At 41.0% G+C, this 14882-nt stretch overlaps 1 protein-coding gene across 7 annotated transcripts in view; it reads right to left on the reverse strand.

The window, feature by feature from the left end:
* LOC137431270 (uncharacterized) overlaps nt 1–14882 on the reverse strand; it is a 917646-nt gene that overhangs the window by 382493 nt on the left and 520271 nt on the right. For 5 of the 7 annotated variants that reach the window (XM_078781779.1, XM_078781782.1, XM_078781784.1 and 2 more), the window contains exons 2-3: nt 8086–8170; nt 2701–2958 (exon numbers count right to left, since the gene is read on the reverse strand). In XM_078781779.1, coding sequence (XP_078637905.1) covers nt 2701–2850 — 150 coding nt within the window. In that variant the 5' untranslated portion in view covers nt 2851–2958; nt 8086–8170. The remainder of the gene's footprint in view (nt 1–2700; nt 2959–8085; nt 8171–14882) is intronic. The other 2 variants (XM_078781781.1, XM_078781780.1) reach the window with 1 other exon arrangement.

Here is a 14882-nt window from a genome sequence, read left to right on the forward strand (position 1 = left end):
CCTATTCCTTAACCTATGTGGGTGACTTTGTGTGCTGGCTTGGCAAATGTCTGATTTTCCATTCGCCTGTTAAATGGTCGCATCCAGATAAGGGATGTGCTGACCCTCAAGGCGATATAAACGCCTGTGCATTATTCTGTGTACAAGCGGTGAGAACAATGCATTTTCAGAGAGCTGGAATGCAGACTTGTTGGTTCCTATCTCTCCGTGCACGTCCCAATAAACTATTCAATCAAACAAGGACTTGGTTTTAACACGACACCCTCTCTCTCTCCCCTTCTTGCACCCACTCCCTTGATATGTTATATAAGTGATCTCTTACACGAGCCTCGACTTGCAGTCGTGGCCAAAAATATTGACACCCGTGCACTTTTTTCGAATAACTCACAATTTTCTCCAAAAATAAGTTGAAATTGACGAAAGTATTTGGTCTCCAAATTCTTTATTTCACGGTTGATATTACAGAAACTTTGTTTTTGATTCAGAACTTAATATGTCCTTTTAAATCAGAAAATAAAAATAAATGGCATTGACAAAATTATTGACACCTGATACTTCATATTTGGTAGCACAGCCTTTGGACAAAATAATTGCAGTCAAGCGCTTCCTACAGCCATGAATGAGTTTCCTCCACCTCTCCACAAGGCACCAAGTGCCAGAGGCAGCACAGAAACCCCAAAACATCACTGAACCTCCTCCATGTTTGACTGTAGGGAAGGTGCTTTCTTTGAAGGCTTCATTTTTTTTTTTGAAAACATCGAGATGATATGCTTCACTAAAAATATCTAATTTCGTCTCATCTTTCCACAGGATATTCTCCCAGAAGGATTTTGGCATGTTCAGGTGTGTTTTGGAAATTCCATTCGGGCTTTCTTTTGTCTCTCGCTCACCAGTGTCTCTCTCTGGCTTATGTCTCCGACCATATAACCCCCTTTCATCAAATTGACAGATGGTGCGAGTTGAAACTGGCATACCTTGTGTCTGAAGGTCAGCTTGAATCTGTTTGGGTCGATCGAAGTGTTCTCCACAATTCGAACAATCCTTCGTTGCAATCTTCAATCAAGTTTTCTCTTGTGGCCACGTCCAGGGAGGTTGGCTGCAGTGTCATGGGCCTTAAACTTCTTGATAACATTGCGTATGTTGGACACAGGAACATCAAGGTCTCTGGAGATGGACTTGTGGCCTGGAAATTGTCTATGCTTGGCTACAATCTTGTGTCTGACCTCTTCAGACAATTCTCTGGTTTTCTTTCTTTTCTCCATGCTCATTGCGGTAAACACAGTGACATAAAACAGCAGAATGACTCCTTTTCTCCATTCAAACTGGTTGAATGAGTGATTTTATATTGCAGGCATGTGCAACTCACCAAGTCCAAAGGAAAGGAAAATCACCTCCTTGAAATCTTATTATTTCTAACAACTCCTAAAAGGTGCCAATAATATTGTCCAGGCCATTTTAGGATTTCAGTGTGGATTAAGTTAAAATGTAGTAATTTTTTCAGCTTTTTTTGATTTGTTCCACTGCAAACCAAAGAAATACAGATGTGGACACCAAAATATTTTTTTATATTCCAACAATTTTCTGGAAGAAATGATGCATTATTTGAAAAAAGTGCAAGGGTGCAAATATTTTTGGCCACGATGTAGTATACAAAAAAAAATGTTCATTTAAAACCCAACTACAAAAATTGTTGGCCACAAGTGTGCCAAATGGATGAGCAATTAAGCTTCAATTTGCGCATGTGAACGTTATCCAATCTTCGAGTATAACGTGAGTTATGCACTCACCAATTACATTTGTTCCATTCATTTCAATGCTAATCATATATGTAACCATCGTGACTACGTCATCCCGTAAAGTCGTGCAAGACGTACACGGCAGCTTTTAAGTTGGAGGTTGTTAGGTTCGCTGAGGAAAATGTTGGGAATATGTCTGCACACAGGAAATACTGTGTCGGCGAGAAATGTGTTTGGGACTGACCAAATGTAATGTGCTATGACCCAGTGCTGATAATAATTCTGCAGGTTGCTTTAAATTCTGCACCTCGATATGACAACAAAAATGTTGAGAAACCATTTACATTCCAACCTTATCCAAAATATCGTCCCACAAAGTAATTAAAATAATATGGATAAAACAGCTCATTATTTCTCATGACCCTGGAAATACTTACTGTAGGCAGCGATGCCTTGTCACAGTGAATCAGTCACAGGACAAATTAACACCTCAATTGTTCTGACTGACAGTTTTGCTAACTACCGCAGTTGACTAGCTTTGTCTTATACTCCAAATTGACTTATCTATGAATAAAGGAAATAATAATGGGAAATTAGCCAATTCGATGAGTACTCCAAATCAACTTGTGAGCTGACGCTTATTTGATGGGACTTTTGGACACCAAATTTGCATAAACCATGAAGGAATTGGGGACAGAAAGTGGAAATGAGCCGGACCATCATCGTGTTGTGTTGATGTGCCCATGCACCAGAAGACACAAGACAGTACAGGAGCCGAGAGGGCAGCAGCAAGGGGATTAAGCGGGGGCTGATTGGCAGGCAGCCCCCGCTTAATATGAATCAACCTCGATGGTGCACGAGGTGGCACTCGTGGAGGTGTAGTTAGATACCGCAAGGGTCGAGCCGGCAGTCCAGATCCAAGTTATGTGCGACCTGGTGTTTGTGTGTGAGTTGGCGGACGAACCTGTGATGTGTGAGGTTGAGTCTGCTTCGTTGTGCGAGGTCGAGCCTGCTCCTCTTTGCGAGGTCGAGCCTGCTCCTCTTTGTGAGAGCGAGTCTTCTCCTTTTTGCGAGACCGAGCCTGCTCCAGTGTGCGATGTCGAGCCTGCTCCATTGTGTGAACTCGAGCCTGCTTTATTGAGTTTCGCTCTCGATACCGATTAAATGTTGTGATTATTCGCCGGCATCTCTTCTTTGCTGTGAATGGGGAGGGTACAAGCACCTGTGGGGTAGGGATTAAAAGAAAAGGGCATCACCATGAGAAAACGGCAGGCCATTGTTGGACAGGGTCAACGACTGCGCCAATTGGCAAATAATTGTTACCACCTTTGTCACCGAAGGTAGACGGAGGTTAGCTTTTTACCCCTGTCTGTCTGTGAGCAGGATATCTCAAATTTATGGACATTTCAATGCTCATTCTTATACCCTTGAGCATGGGGGTTCACTTGTGAAAATCTTAGCTGCCTGGGGTAATCGATTCGGGGAGAGCCGATTGATTATCCCTGCTAATTAGAGATGAGAGACATGATTGGGTCGAGATATATTGTCACGTCTGAGGCTCACCAACATGATATGCCTCATTGGTGGAATCTTTCTCCCTACGAATGACCGAATGTTTCCTAATTACTGCATTCTTCATTCGTTTCAATAAATGTGCTGTTTACCATTCCTCAAGGTCACCCCGATAAACCAAAATTGACAGTACATGCACAGATGGCAGATTGATCGAACACGTTTCTTACTTTTTAAAGATTTAATTCAAAGAATATTGAGGTGATGGGGGAGGAAGGGGTGGAATATGACCTCACAGTCCAAGCGAGACAAAAAGACAGAAGGAGAAGGGAATTGAATCATTTCATCACACACACGCTTCGGTCGTGTCAATTTTTGCCTCTGCCGATTTCCTCAAAGAGAAGTTTTCCTGGTCGTTTTTGTTGCACTTTTCCTGTTATTTTCCTGTCTCCATGTTTACTGTGTGCTTGCTTCTTGTTTGGTTTTGTTTTACAATTTGTGAGTTTGTGAGTATTCCTGTGACTTCATTCCGGGGTTATTTGAGGCCTAAACTTTCCCTTGTTGTGTCCATGATCGTTTTTATTGTCTCTCTCTCTCTCTCTCTGCTACCTTCAGTCCCTATATTTTCACCACAATCGAATTACCTCTCCTTCAAAATACCTTCAATTATACCTTCTGTTTAATGTCTTAAATAAATTTTAAAAATCAAACAAAATCGAAACAAAAAAATAAAAAATAAATTCCTTCTCACCACACACCACCCTTGCCTTGTCTATTCCATCCCCTCCTCCTCTGTCTTGCTGATTTCACCGATCTATTCCCACTTTGTTTGTGAAGGTATTCACCATGCTCCTTCACAATCTCTTTCAACCTTTCTCTTTTAACTCAACCCTGCTTTTACCTCACTTTAAAAAAAACAAAAAAACTAGAACGACACTCTTCGACGTCACGAAGTCGACCGATATGCCTCCACCCACATCATTCTACATACTTGTACCAAGTTTGATTGAAATCTTTTCAGCTGTTCTCAAGCATCACATTTTTACCTAACATGACCTCCGACCTTACAAAAATCACAAAATCACCTTACTCCTCACCTTTGATGCCAACATATAATAAGTCCATCTTTGCATCATAATACATACTTGTACCAAGTTTGGGCAAAATCCAATCACTGGTTCACAAATTATCACGATAACAGAATTTTTTTACCGAACATGACCTTTAACCTCTTCATGCAAAAATGTCATCAGCTCATGGACTTGCATCATTATACATACTTCAAGTTCTCAAGTTATCCTTCAGCTGTTCTCAAGTTATCACATTTTTACCTGACATGACCAATGTCAGAGAATGTAAACAAATCGAATGTCCACACCTCAAGAACAACGTCAAAGATTTAATTCAATGGAAAAGACTCACTCGAATATATAAGGATTACAACACAGTTTAACAGTACTATGCCGGTATACTCAAACAGGACTTAACACAACGTATTCAGCAAATCTTCTGCCCGATCCGGTTGAATCTCATCTTTTATAGTATTTCTTGAGACAAAGAAACGTCTCCTGCGTCTCAAGAAGTCAGACTGAATCATGATCGGCCAGATAAGGGGTCAGGAATTTGAGGCAAGTAAGCGTCCATAAGAACGGTGAAGCATCTGTTTTACATTTCAACATAAGCCACAAAAGATAAGCACATTAGCATAAAAAGGAGTCCTGGCATTCCACTATGTCTGGAAAAACAGCTTCATGGTTTTAAGAAATATTGTATTCCTTCTTTGCACAGATTATCGATGCAAGCTTTAGTCCTTTAAGTATTTCTAAGTATAGCAACACATAATCTATCTATAATTCCAGTAATCTCTGTATGTCTGTGTGTATGTCTGTGTGTCTGTGACCGCTGTTTCTCGACAACCACGGGTCCGATATACTTGAAACTTGCCAGGTATATTGCTGGGGACCCGAGGATGTGCCTTTTCAAGGTTTCATATTAATCGGACAAGTAGTTACCGAGCTATGGCGATTTTGCCGTTCGCCGTTCGCTTTGGCTTTGCGAATGGACCAAACCATTTCATGTAAATAGAGGGGGGGGGGGGGGTTCTGTGGTCGTTGCGAATGGACCAAACCATTTCATGTAAATAGAGGGGGGGGGGGGTTCTGTGGTCGTTGCTGCCACGTGGTTTCAAAGTTTTTTTTTGTTGTTGTTTGCACGCATGTTTTTTTGCACGCACGTACGGGCACCCACGTACGGGCACGTCCTAGTTTCTATAATTCATAATGCAGATTACTCAAAGATTTATCACTAATTACACTCTTGACCTTATTTTTAGCAATATACGTTTTTTAAAGATTATAATACTGCTGTGCATCACGATTTGTATTATTCAGCAACACCCATGTTCCCAAGCTATCTTGAATTTGAGGAGAGTAAGAACAGATTTGAACAGGATGCAAGTGACAACTCACCTACTCCATAGATGAGGGACGTTTCAATAGAATCAGAGGTCTGTGCAGACTTCGACACCACTGACCTTTGACCTCTTGACACCAAAATCTAATCAGTTCATCATCCCCCACGGGGCTATTATTCTGCTACAATGCATATTATAACAAGAAAGAGCAATCAGAGATCTTAGGGCCTCGTCAGGAAGTGTTTGTAGTTTGTGTGGTGTTTATTAGCTGCTGTGCTTGTGTGGTTTATTACCTCCGCCACCAAAGGTGGATGGAGGTTATGTTTTAACCGCTGTCTGTCTGCCTGTTTGTATATTTGTTTGTGAACAAGATATCTCAAAAAGTTGTGGACGGAATCAGATGAAATTTGGCAGAGAGGTAGTGTATGTGACAAGGACAAAATGATTAGATTTTGGTGAAGATATGGATTCGGATCCGGCTACTAAAATTTTTAAAGTGATTCTTCACCATTGGGAGACAGGGCCAAACACAATACATAGCAGGGTATCTCAAAAAGTTATGGACGGATATGTATGAAACTTTGTGGTTTTTTTTTGTGCGACAAGGAAGAATCGATTCGATTTTGGTGAAGATCTGAATATGGATTCAGACATGAGAATTATTTAATTTTTAAGTGATTCTTCACCATTGAGTGATAGGGCTAAAACCAACATATAGCAGAATATCTCAAAAAGTTATGGACGGATTTGGACGAAACTTGGTGGACAGGTTGTGTGTGTGACAAGGAAAAATCGATTCAATGTTGGTGAAGATCCGGAAGCGGCTCCGGCTCATATAATTTTTAAGTGATTCTTCACCATTGGGAGATAGGGCCAAAAATATACAAAGTAGACCACCTTTCGAGGCCATTTTTCCCTGCAGAGCAGGGGTTGGCCTTTTTCGGGCACCGTGGTCCCCTTTTTGAAGCAATGTTTTATGGCCGGATGCCCTTCCTGCCGCCAACTCTCTCAGTCACCTTTTTTTGCGACACACAGGGAATTACCAGTGAACTGGTACTCAATTTGCCGACCTCGGAAGGATGACAGGCTGAGTCAACCACCCTGGTGTTAATTCAGCGATTGACCGGGATTCGAACCCAGGATCCTAGGATCTCAAGCCGGCACCCGGACCGCTAAGCCAACACCAGGCTTAAAACTATACAAAGTAGAATATCTCAAAAAGTTGTGGACGGATGATTTTGATTAAATGTGATTCTGTATTGTGATTTTCTGGTCTACTCAAGGATACAAAACGTAAACTGTTCACCTGGCGGAAGTATGCTCTCTACTGAGTGCCGTTCCAGTTGATGACATGGATTTATGTTCAATCCAATATGGCTGCCGAAACACATGACCGATGATGTCATTCATTTAATTCTCCCACACAATTTTTGTGCAGATCATGCACAAGAAATTTCAAAATGATCGGATCAAGCGCTCCACTTGTCGAATTATGATGTCATAATGAAGACACCGATGAGATCATCATGAATATATGTTGTTCCCCATGAGGAGTACTTGACAATGAGCCGTATTTCATTTTTTTCCCCCATGTCGCGGTTTTGTTGATATAAAGGTGAAAAGTTTTTCGGTTTTTCCAAGATGGGGACAGTACCATGTGACCTATGACATCATAATTATGATTTAAATATACAGGAGGAGGGACTTATGTGATGAAAACTTCTTCGCAATCAGACCAACAGTGACAGAGAAAACCATACACGTTCTGTGCGGACAGACAGACAGACAAACTGACCCAAAGGCAATACCCTCTCCTCTGGCGAGGGTAAAAATATGGCGGCCAAACCACGTGACCAATGACGTCATTTTTTCCCCCTCCACCAATTTATCCCAAGATGACGTGCAAGAAATTTAATCTTGATCGGATGAAGTTTTGTACTTGTTGAATGATGGCGTCATAATGGAACCACCTATCACATCATAATTAACACATTTTATTTCCCATGGAGAGTTCTTTAGAATGACCCATGTCTCAATTTTTTCTCCGCAGCGCTTTCGGATATACAGCAGTGCAAATGTTTTCCCAAGATGGCGCCAGTACCACGTGACCTATGATGTCATAATTTTCATTAAAAATTCGCCAGGAGGAGGTGCACCTATGGTGAAAATTTCTTGTCAATCGGACCAACAGTTGCAGAGAAAAGTGTACTTATTCTGTGTGGACAAACAGACAAAGAAACAGACAAACGGACCCAAATGCAATACAATCTCCTCTTGCGAGGGGAATGATGTAGTTACTTTCACATGTGTGAAAGACAATGTTAATTTGCACAAACAGACACACGATTCACTTCATTCATCTTTTCACATTTTCGTTTCCAAATAATGCAAAAAAAAAAACTTGCAGAAATGCTTGGCACTTACTTGGCCGAACCTTGCCTGTTCCCATGCTCGAGATCATCCCACTCCACCCCTCTCCCCCCCCCCAAGTACAACCCAAACTTCAGATCTGTAAAAACAAAATTTCAGGCATACTTTAACTGTGTTTAGCTGAGATAGGTTTTAAATAGAGATAATTTTACCAAATACCAGTACTTCATCAACAAATTGTGGTGTGAAGCCTTTGTTTGAACTTTCGTATGCCGACCTCGTCACCAAAGCACCAGTCGTCATGTTCATTTCATCACCACTCCCCCCACCCCCCTTACTCTCTTTCTTCACCTCACCCATTCTTTCTCCAAGTATCTCTCTGCATATAACCTTGTCACACTCTTCTGCCATTCATTGACACACAAAAAGTAGATTAACTTAACTTTTAAAATCTTTTGAAGTGCATTTTTAGTTTTTATTTTCATTTTTAAAGTGTAATAAGTGCATTTTTATTGCTTCTTGTGTGACGCAAGATTTATCAAAGTTGTGAAAGCAAAGACGGGGTGGATTCTAATGTACAAAGGCCAAAGATGAATCCTTTAATTCGTGAAATCACAAAGTAAAACAATGGGTCTTGTACAGGGTGTTCAAAAAGAAGCACAACTCATGTACAGTGCCTATAGAAAGTCAACACCCCCTTAAACAATTTTCACCTTTTGTTCTTATATACCCTGGCATTAAATCCATTAAATCAGACTTTTCCATCTTTATCGCACACATCGTAAAACACAACTTCAAAATAAAAAACAAATTCTACAAATTTCAGAAAATTAATTGAAAATACAAAACTGAAATATCTTGGTTGGTTAACAGTCCAACCCCCTGAGTTAATACTTGGTGGAAGCACCTCTGTGAGTATGTTGGCATAGGTCTCTACCACTTTGCACACCTTCATTGGGCAATATTTGCCCATTCTTCTGTACAACACTGTTCAAGCTCAGTCCAGTTGCGTGGGGAGCGTTGATGGATAGCAATCTTCAAGTCATGACACAGATTTTCGATTGTATTTCGGTCACTACCACACCATGCTTCAAAGTAGGGATGGTGTTCTTTCGGTGATGTGCTGTGTTGGATTTGTGCCAAATGTAACGTTTTTGCATTTAGGACAGAAAGTTCCACCTTGGTTTCGGCAGACCACAAAACGTTTTGTCACATGGCTTCAGAATCTCCGGAGTGTTTTTTTGCAGATCTGAAATAGGACTCAAGGTGGGCTTTTTTGAGTAATAGTTTCCCTTAGTGCTGGGCAATAATCGCGATGGGACGATGATCGTGCTTTAGATTTACTATCGCGATCACAATAATGGAGATTTATTATCGCGATAACTGCTGCTCATGCTGTAGAATGAAAATCACACCTTGAACCCAGATATTGACGGTGTATTGAGTGCATTTAGCTTCTCTCAAAAGATATACCTGTATCAAATGCAGCTCCATAAAATAAAGGAGGTGATATAATATCAAATGTATATTCTCGAAGATGTAATTGAAATGGTATAATGATTAAACAATAAACGTCGGTGCTTCCAGTGTCTAAATCGGCGATCCCTTTGAGTTCGCTTTGTCTGTGTGTGAAGTTAAGCACTGAAGGCAAAATCATCTCAAATATCGAGGAGGTGAGCGCACTCGGGGTGCGGACCTGCACTTTCGTCCGGTGAGCTTATGCAATCGAGTAGTGTCTGCAGGTAAGTGAGTGAATGAATGAGTCTGAAAACACTTCAGTCATTAACTCTTGAACCAAACACACAATTTCGATGAAACCTGGACACAAGCTTCATATCTGATGCCGAACGAAGGTGTATTTACCGCATCAGAATCTGCGCTCATTAAGGGTGTCTATGGGGAGGAGGTGGGAGGGTTTGACCCCCCCAAAATGTATTTGCTCTCTTCTCCGAAACTACACAAACTATTTCAATGAAACTTCATCACAACCTTCATCACCCATGATGTACCAAAGTTTGTTCATGGCAGAAAAAATATCAGGGTCTGTGGGGGTTTGAGTGACTGTTGTTCCTGATCCAGGTGAGCTTCAGGACCTGCTGTCCTATTTTTGTCACGACATAGGATCGCTTGGCATTTATTAATTATTTGCGACGTTCCACATCAGACGACATTTTAAATGTCTGAAGATAATCATGCATGACTTTCTCCACAAACGTCCCAATTGGCAGGCAGCTTCCCTCAGTGTGTTCTGTTATCAAGCAGCTTGCTATTGCTTGCCAAGACAGATGTTCCGTATCAACCACTGCAAACTGTTCGTCCAGTCACTCAGCAAACGGAGCAAACAATTTCCTAAAGGCAAAATGAGGTTTGACTTTCAACAAATTGCAACAGAATTATAAACAAATTGCAAAAACACATACCTCCTTGGGTATTCAGGTCGTTTCTTTGTGTCTTGTTATTGTATGCTACATGGCTCTCACGGCGCTAAATACATTCTTTATATTATCGCGATAATCGTGATAATGGGTCATTCCATGTCAAATCATCAAAGAATCTGCCGTTATCTCTCAGATTTTTGTAAAACTTTGGGAACCAATTGGGACCCATGAAAAACGGCAAGAACTCAAATATTTTTGCTAACAGCCTCTTAATTAGTGAGATACAGACTAACGAACTTTGGACTAATTAGCACGACGTCGCGAATTCAAATGGCCATATCTCTAAAAGTATAACACCTAGAGAGCTGGTTTTGGTGTCATTTTAAAGGTATTTTCATGCCCTATGAATTTGTCTGGGCAAAATTTTCCTACCTCCAACCAAAAAAAAGTTATCACAAAATATAAACTTCAATTGTGAATCCCCCAAAAATGTATCCTTCAAATTTCCTCAAATTCATCCCAGAGGTACCTTAGGATGTCAAGAAGCTTCCACATAAATTTTGTGATGGGCACTCCAACAGTTTCTGAGATATGAGCAATAATGTACATGTACGTATGGCATATAGGTTCGAAAACTTTTCTTCAACTGCTTCAAGATGAACTTTTCCTTGGCTGTCGTCATTTTTCTGCAGCTCCTTCAGAAGTGAACTGCCAATTTCTGTTGGTGGCAGGCCTAAGCATTACACTAAGCCAACTTGGACTTTCCCTGGGGATCTTAGACTGTGAAAGTTGCATCACCTCGAATTACCCACATGGGAAATCCCAGTTGGAATTCCCCAGATGAGAATTCCCCTCAGGCCCAGTTGAAAATGAAAGTATATGATACTTCAAAGCAATTGATGGTTGTTCCCTGTGTTCCCTGTCATGGCTAGGTTAGAATGATTGTATAATACATTACAAATGCTGATTTTCGAACCTATATGCCATACATACATGTACATTATTGCTCATATCTCAGAAACTATTGGAGTGCCCATCACAAAACTTATGTGGAAGCTTCTTGACATCATAAGGTACCTCTGGGATGAATTTGAGGAAATTTGAAGGATACATTTTTTTGGGATTCACGATTGAAGTTTATATTTTGTGATAACTTTTTTGTGATTGGAGATAGGAAATTGTTGCCCAGACACATTTATAGGGCATGAAAATACCTTTAAAATGACACCAAAACCAGCTCTCTAGGTGTTATACTTTTAGAGATATGGCCATTTGAATTCGCGACATCGCGCTAATTAGTCCAAAGTTCGTTAACCTGTATCTCACTAATTAAGAGGCTGTTAGCAAAATATTTGAGTTCTAGCTGTTTTTCATGGGTCCCAATTGGTTCCCAAAGTTTTACAAAAATCTGAGAGATGACGGCAGATTCTTTGATGATTTGACATGGAATGACTGTAATGAGGTCCATTTTGTGATATGGGTTTTTCGATTATCGCCCAGGCCTAGTTTCCATTTTGCCATCCTACCATACAGGCCATGTAAAAATTTAAAATGTGGAGTGTTTGGGAAATTGTTGTCACATGCACACAGTGACCAGTCTTTGCCATAAAGGCCTGTAGCTCTTTCAAAGTTTCCATTGGCCACTTGGTGGTCTCTCTGATCAGTCTCCTCCTTGCTTGGTCATCCAGTTTGGAGGGACGGCCTGATCTAGTCAAGGTCGTGGTGGTACCATGCACCATCCACTTCTTAATGATTCGCTTGACTGTGCTCCAAAGGATACTAACGGTCTTTGAAATATTTCTATACCCATCCCCTGATCTGTGCCTTTGAATGAATGAATGATCGTTTTGAGGCCATTTTCCCCCACTGAAGCGGGGGTTAGCCTTGCGGGCCCCATGACCTCATGGTTCCCTTTTTGAGGCAGTTTTTATGGCCGGATGCCCTTCCTGGCGCCAACCCTTAGTCACCTCTTACGATGAGCAGGGATACAGTGTACCTATTCTAAACCGGGGAACACACCGGGATCATTCATCCCAGCAAGCTGTGCCTTTCCATAACTTTATCCCGGATGTCTTTTGAAAGCTCATTGGTGTTCGCAGTTGAGTCTTTGCTGTGAAATGCACTACCCAGCAGAGTAAACTGACAGGAACAGTTGATTTTATTCTGAAATAATCAGAATCACTACAATTTAACACAGGTGAAGGCCAATTAACTTGGTGTGTGATTTTGATGGTGATTGGTTATACCTGAGCTCATTACCTCCACCACTGAAGGTGGATGGAGGTTGTTTTCACCTCTGTCTGTTTGTCTGTCTGTGTCTGTGTAGATGTCTCAAAAAGTTGTGGACGGATTCAGACAAAATTTGGCAGAGGGGTAGTGTATGTGACAAGGACGAAATGATTAAATTTTGGTGAAGATCAGGATCCAGAAAGTAGAATTTTTTAGTGATTGGTTTGGTGTTGGTTTGGTTTGGTGACAAGGACAAACCAATTCGATTTTGGTTCAGGTCCGAATCCTGATCCGGCCTATCATTGGGATATAATCAAACTGTTCAGCCTTGCGGAGGCATGCGCTCCACTGAGTGCCGTTCTAGTTTACAATTGCTGGTATAGGGGGCGAGTGGGGGTGGACACTTACGCAACCAACATATTCCAGTTTCGCATTTTAACTAATTTTCTGAATTAAAAAAAAAAAAAGTTTTTCGCTGGGAAGTTGTGGGTTACGATGTGTAAATAAAGGTGCAAAAAGTCTCATTTAATGCAATTTCATTCCAGGCTATGAGGCAACAAAAGGTGAGAGTAGATAGGCAGGGTCAGAGGACTGAGAGAGAAGAGGAAGCAATAACAGAAAATAGGCATTGGAAAACAGAGACCACTGACGTGTCTGCAATGTGACAGCACCAGATCTTAAACTTACGCCTCATCATGGGATGTTCCAATAATTTAAAGAGCTTTTGATTCCACACTATCCAGGAGAGACAGATGGGATGCTGTAGTACCAGCCCATAGCAAAGAGCCATACTCCAAGGAGCTAAAGATAAAGACCTTGCAGACTGTGAGTACTTCCGATTTTCCAAGGATCGACTGAGGATGCCCGTTCTGTGGCTGGTTTTGTAGGTCAGCATTGATATTTGCATTTGGTTCAGGAAAGATCATGGCTGATGGTGTGGACGAGAGGGTCCAGAGATTGAATCTCTTCCAGTAGATGACCAAGGAAACAGATCGCTGAGTTTGTTTGATGCTCCTTCAGGAGAGATCGGATGTAACTGTGTGATTTTTCTAGAATTGCAGGACATGTTGCATTTCTCAGACCAGTGTCTGATAGTTTGCAGATCAGGTGACTGCTTCGAGAGTTCAACCTTAAGATTTGCTGGATGGTGATGCTGATGACATACAATATTTACCTCGCTTCAGTGGCTTTATTCATTTTTCTTTTTTTTTAAGTTACAGATTCGGGTGAAACGGTGGTGGTTTCGGTATTCTATTATCCAATTGATAAATTATTTAACTATTTTATGATTACTATTTATTTATTTTCATTATTAATCATTTATTTATTTTCTCTCTCATCTGGGCAATATCTCAGGCACCTTTGGAGCGAGGAAGCTGATATTTGGACACGATAGCGACCAAGTGATGTGGCTATAAAGAATATTTTTGATTTATTGATTCATCAATTAATCGATGAATTATTTATTGATTAATAAATTAATTATGATTTTTTTTCGATTAATGACTTCATTAATTTTCTAAAAGTTACAGCTTCGAATGAAGCACTGGTGATTTAGGTATGCCATGAGCCAATTGATTAAGAAAATATTTTATGATCATTATTGGTTTATTTTAATTATGCAATTAATCAATTAATTATTGTGCACCTCTAACTCCCAATACAGTCTCCATGAGCTGCACAGCGGTATTGCCAGAAGCACCCGGGCAATGCCGCACTGGAGGATATTTAATTAGGCCTATTTGACATGGGGGCGGTGCACTTTGAATGTATGTGTACTTGTTTGTGAATCTTTTGCTCTTTCGAGAGTTTCAGACTTTCCTGAATCTCTTCACTCCCCTCTCCCCCCACCTTGCTCCCTGACTCTGTCTTCCCCTCACACCCAATTCTCCAAGTTTTTTTCTGCCCGACTGTGCATATCCCCTCTATACTGCAGTCGCTGTCTGTTTTATCGATTTTCTACGAGCCTCGACCTCAACCAAAAATAATTCATGTCAATATTAAATAAGAACGGTCGAGATATAGACATCTGCCATTCTAGCTTTATTCCACCACCACCAGATCACCTGCCTTTGATCCTTCTACCCCCACTAATTCACCCCAGATCCACCTTGTTTGAAATTCCAACTTCTTTCCTGGAAGTCTTGGCAGTGTCCATATGTTTTATACCTCCCCCACCCCCCCCCCCTTCCCCCCAAAGCCCTCTCCCTCCCACAGTTCTCTCGATGTCTCCATGTCTCTCGG

Source organism: Myxine glutinosa, chromosome 7, assembly GCF_964187855.1.
Source record: "Myxine glutinosa chromosome 7, kmMyxGlut1.1, whole genome shotgun sequence".
Lineage (NCBI taxonomy): Eukaryota > Metazoa > Chordata > Myxini > Myxiniformes > Myxinidae > Myxine > Myxine glutinosa.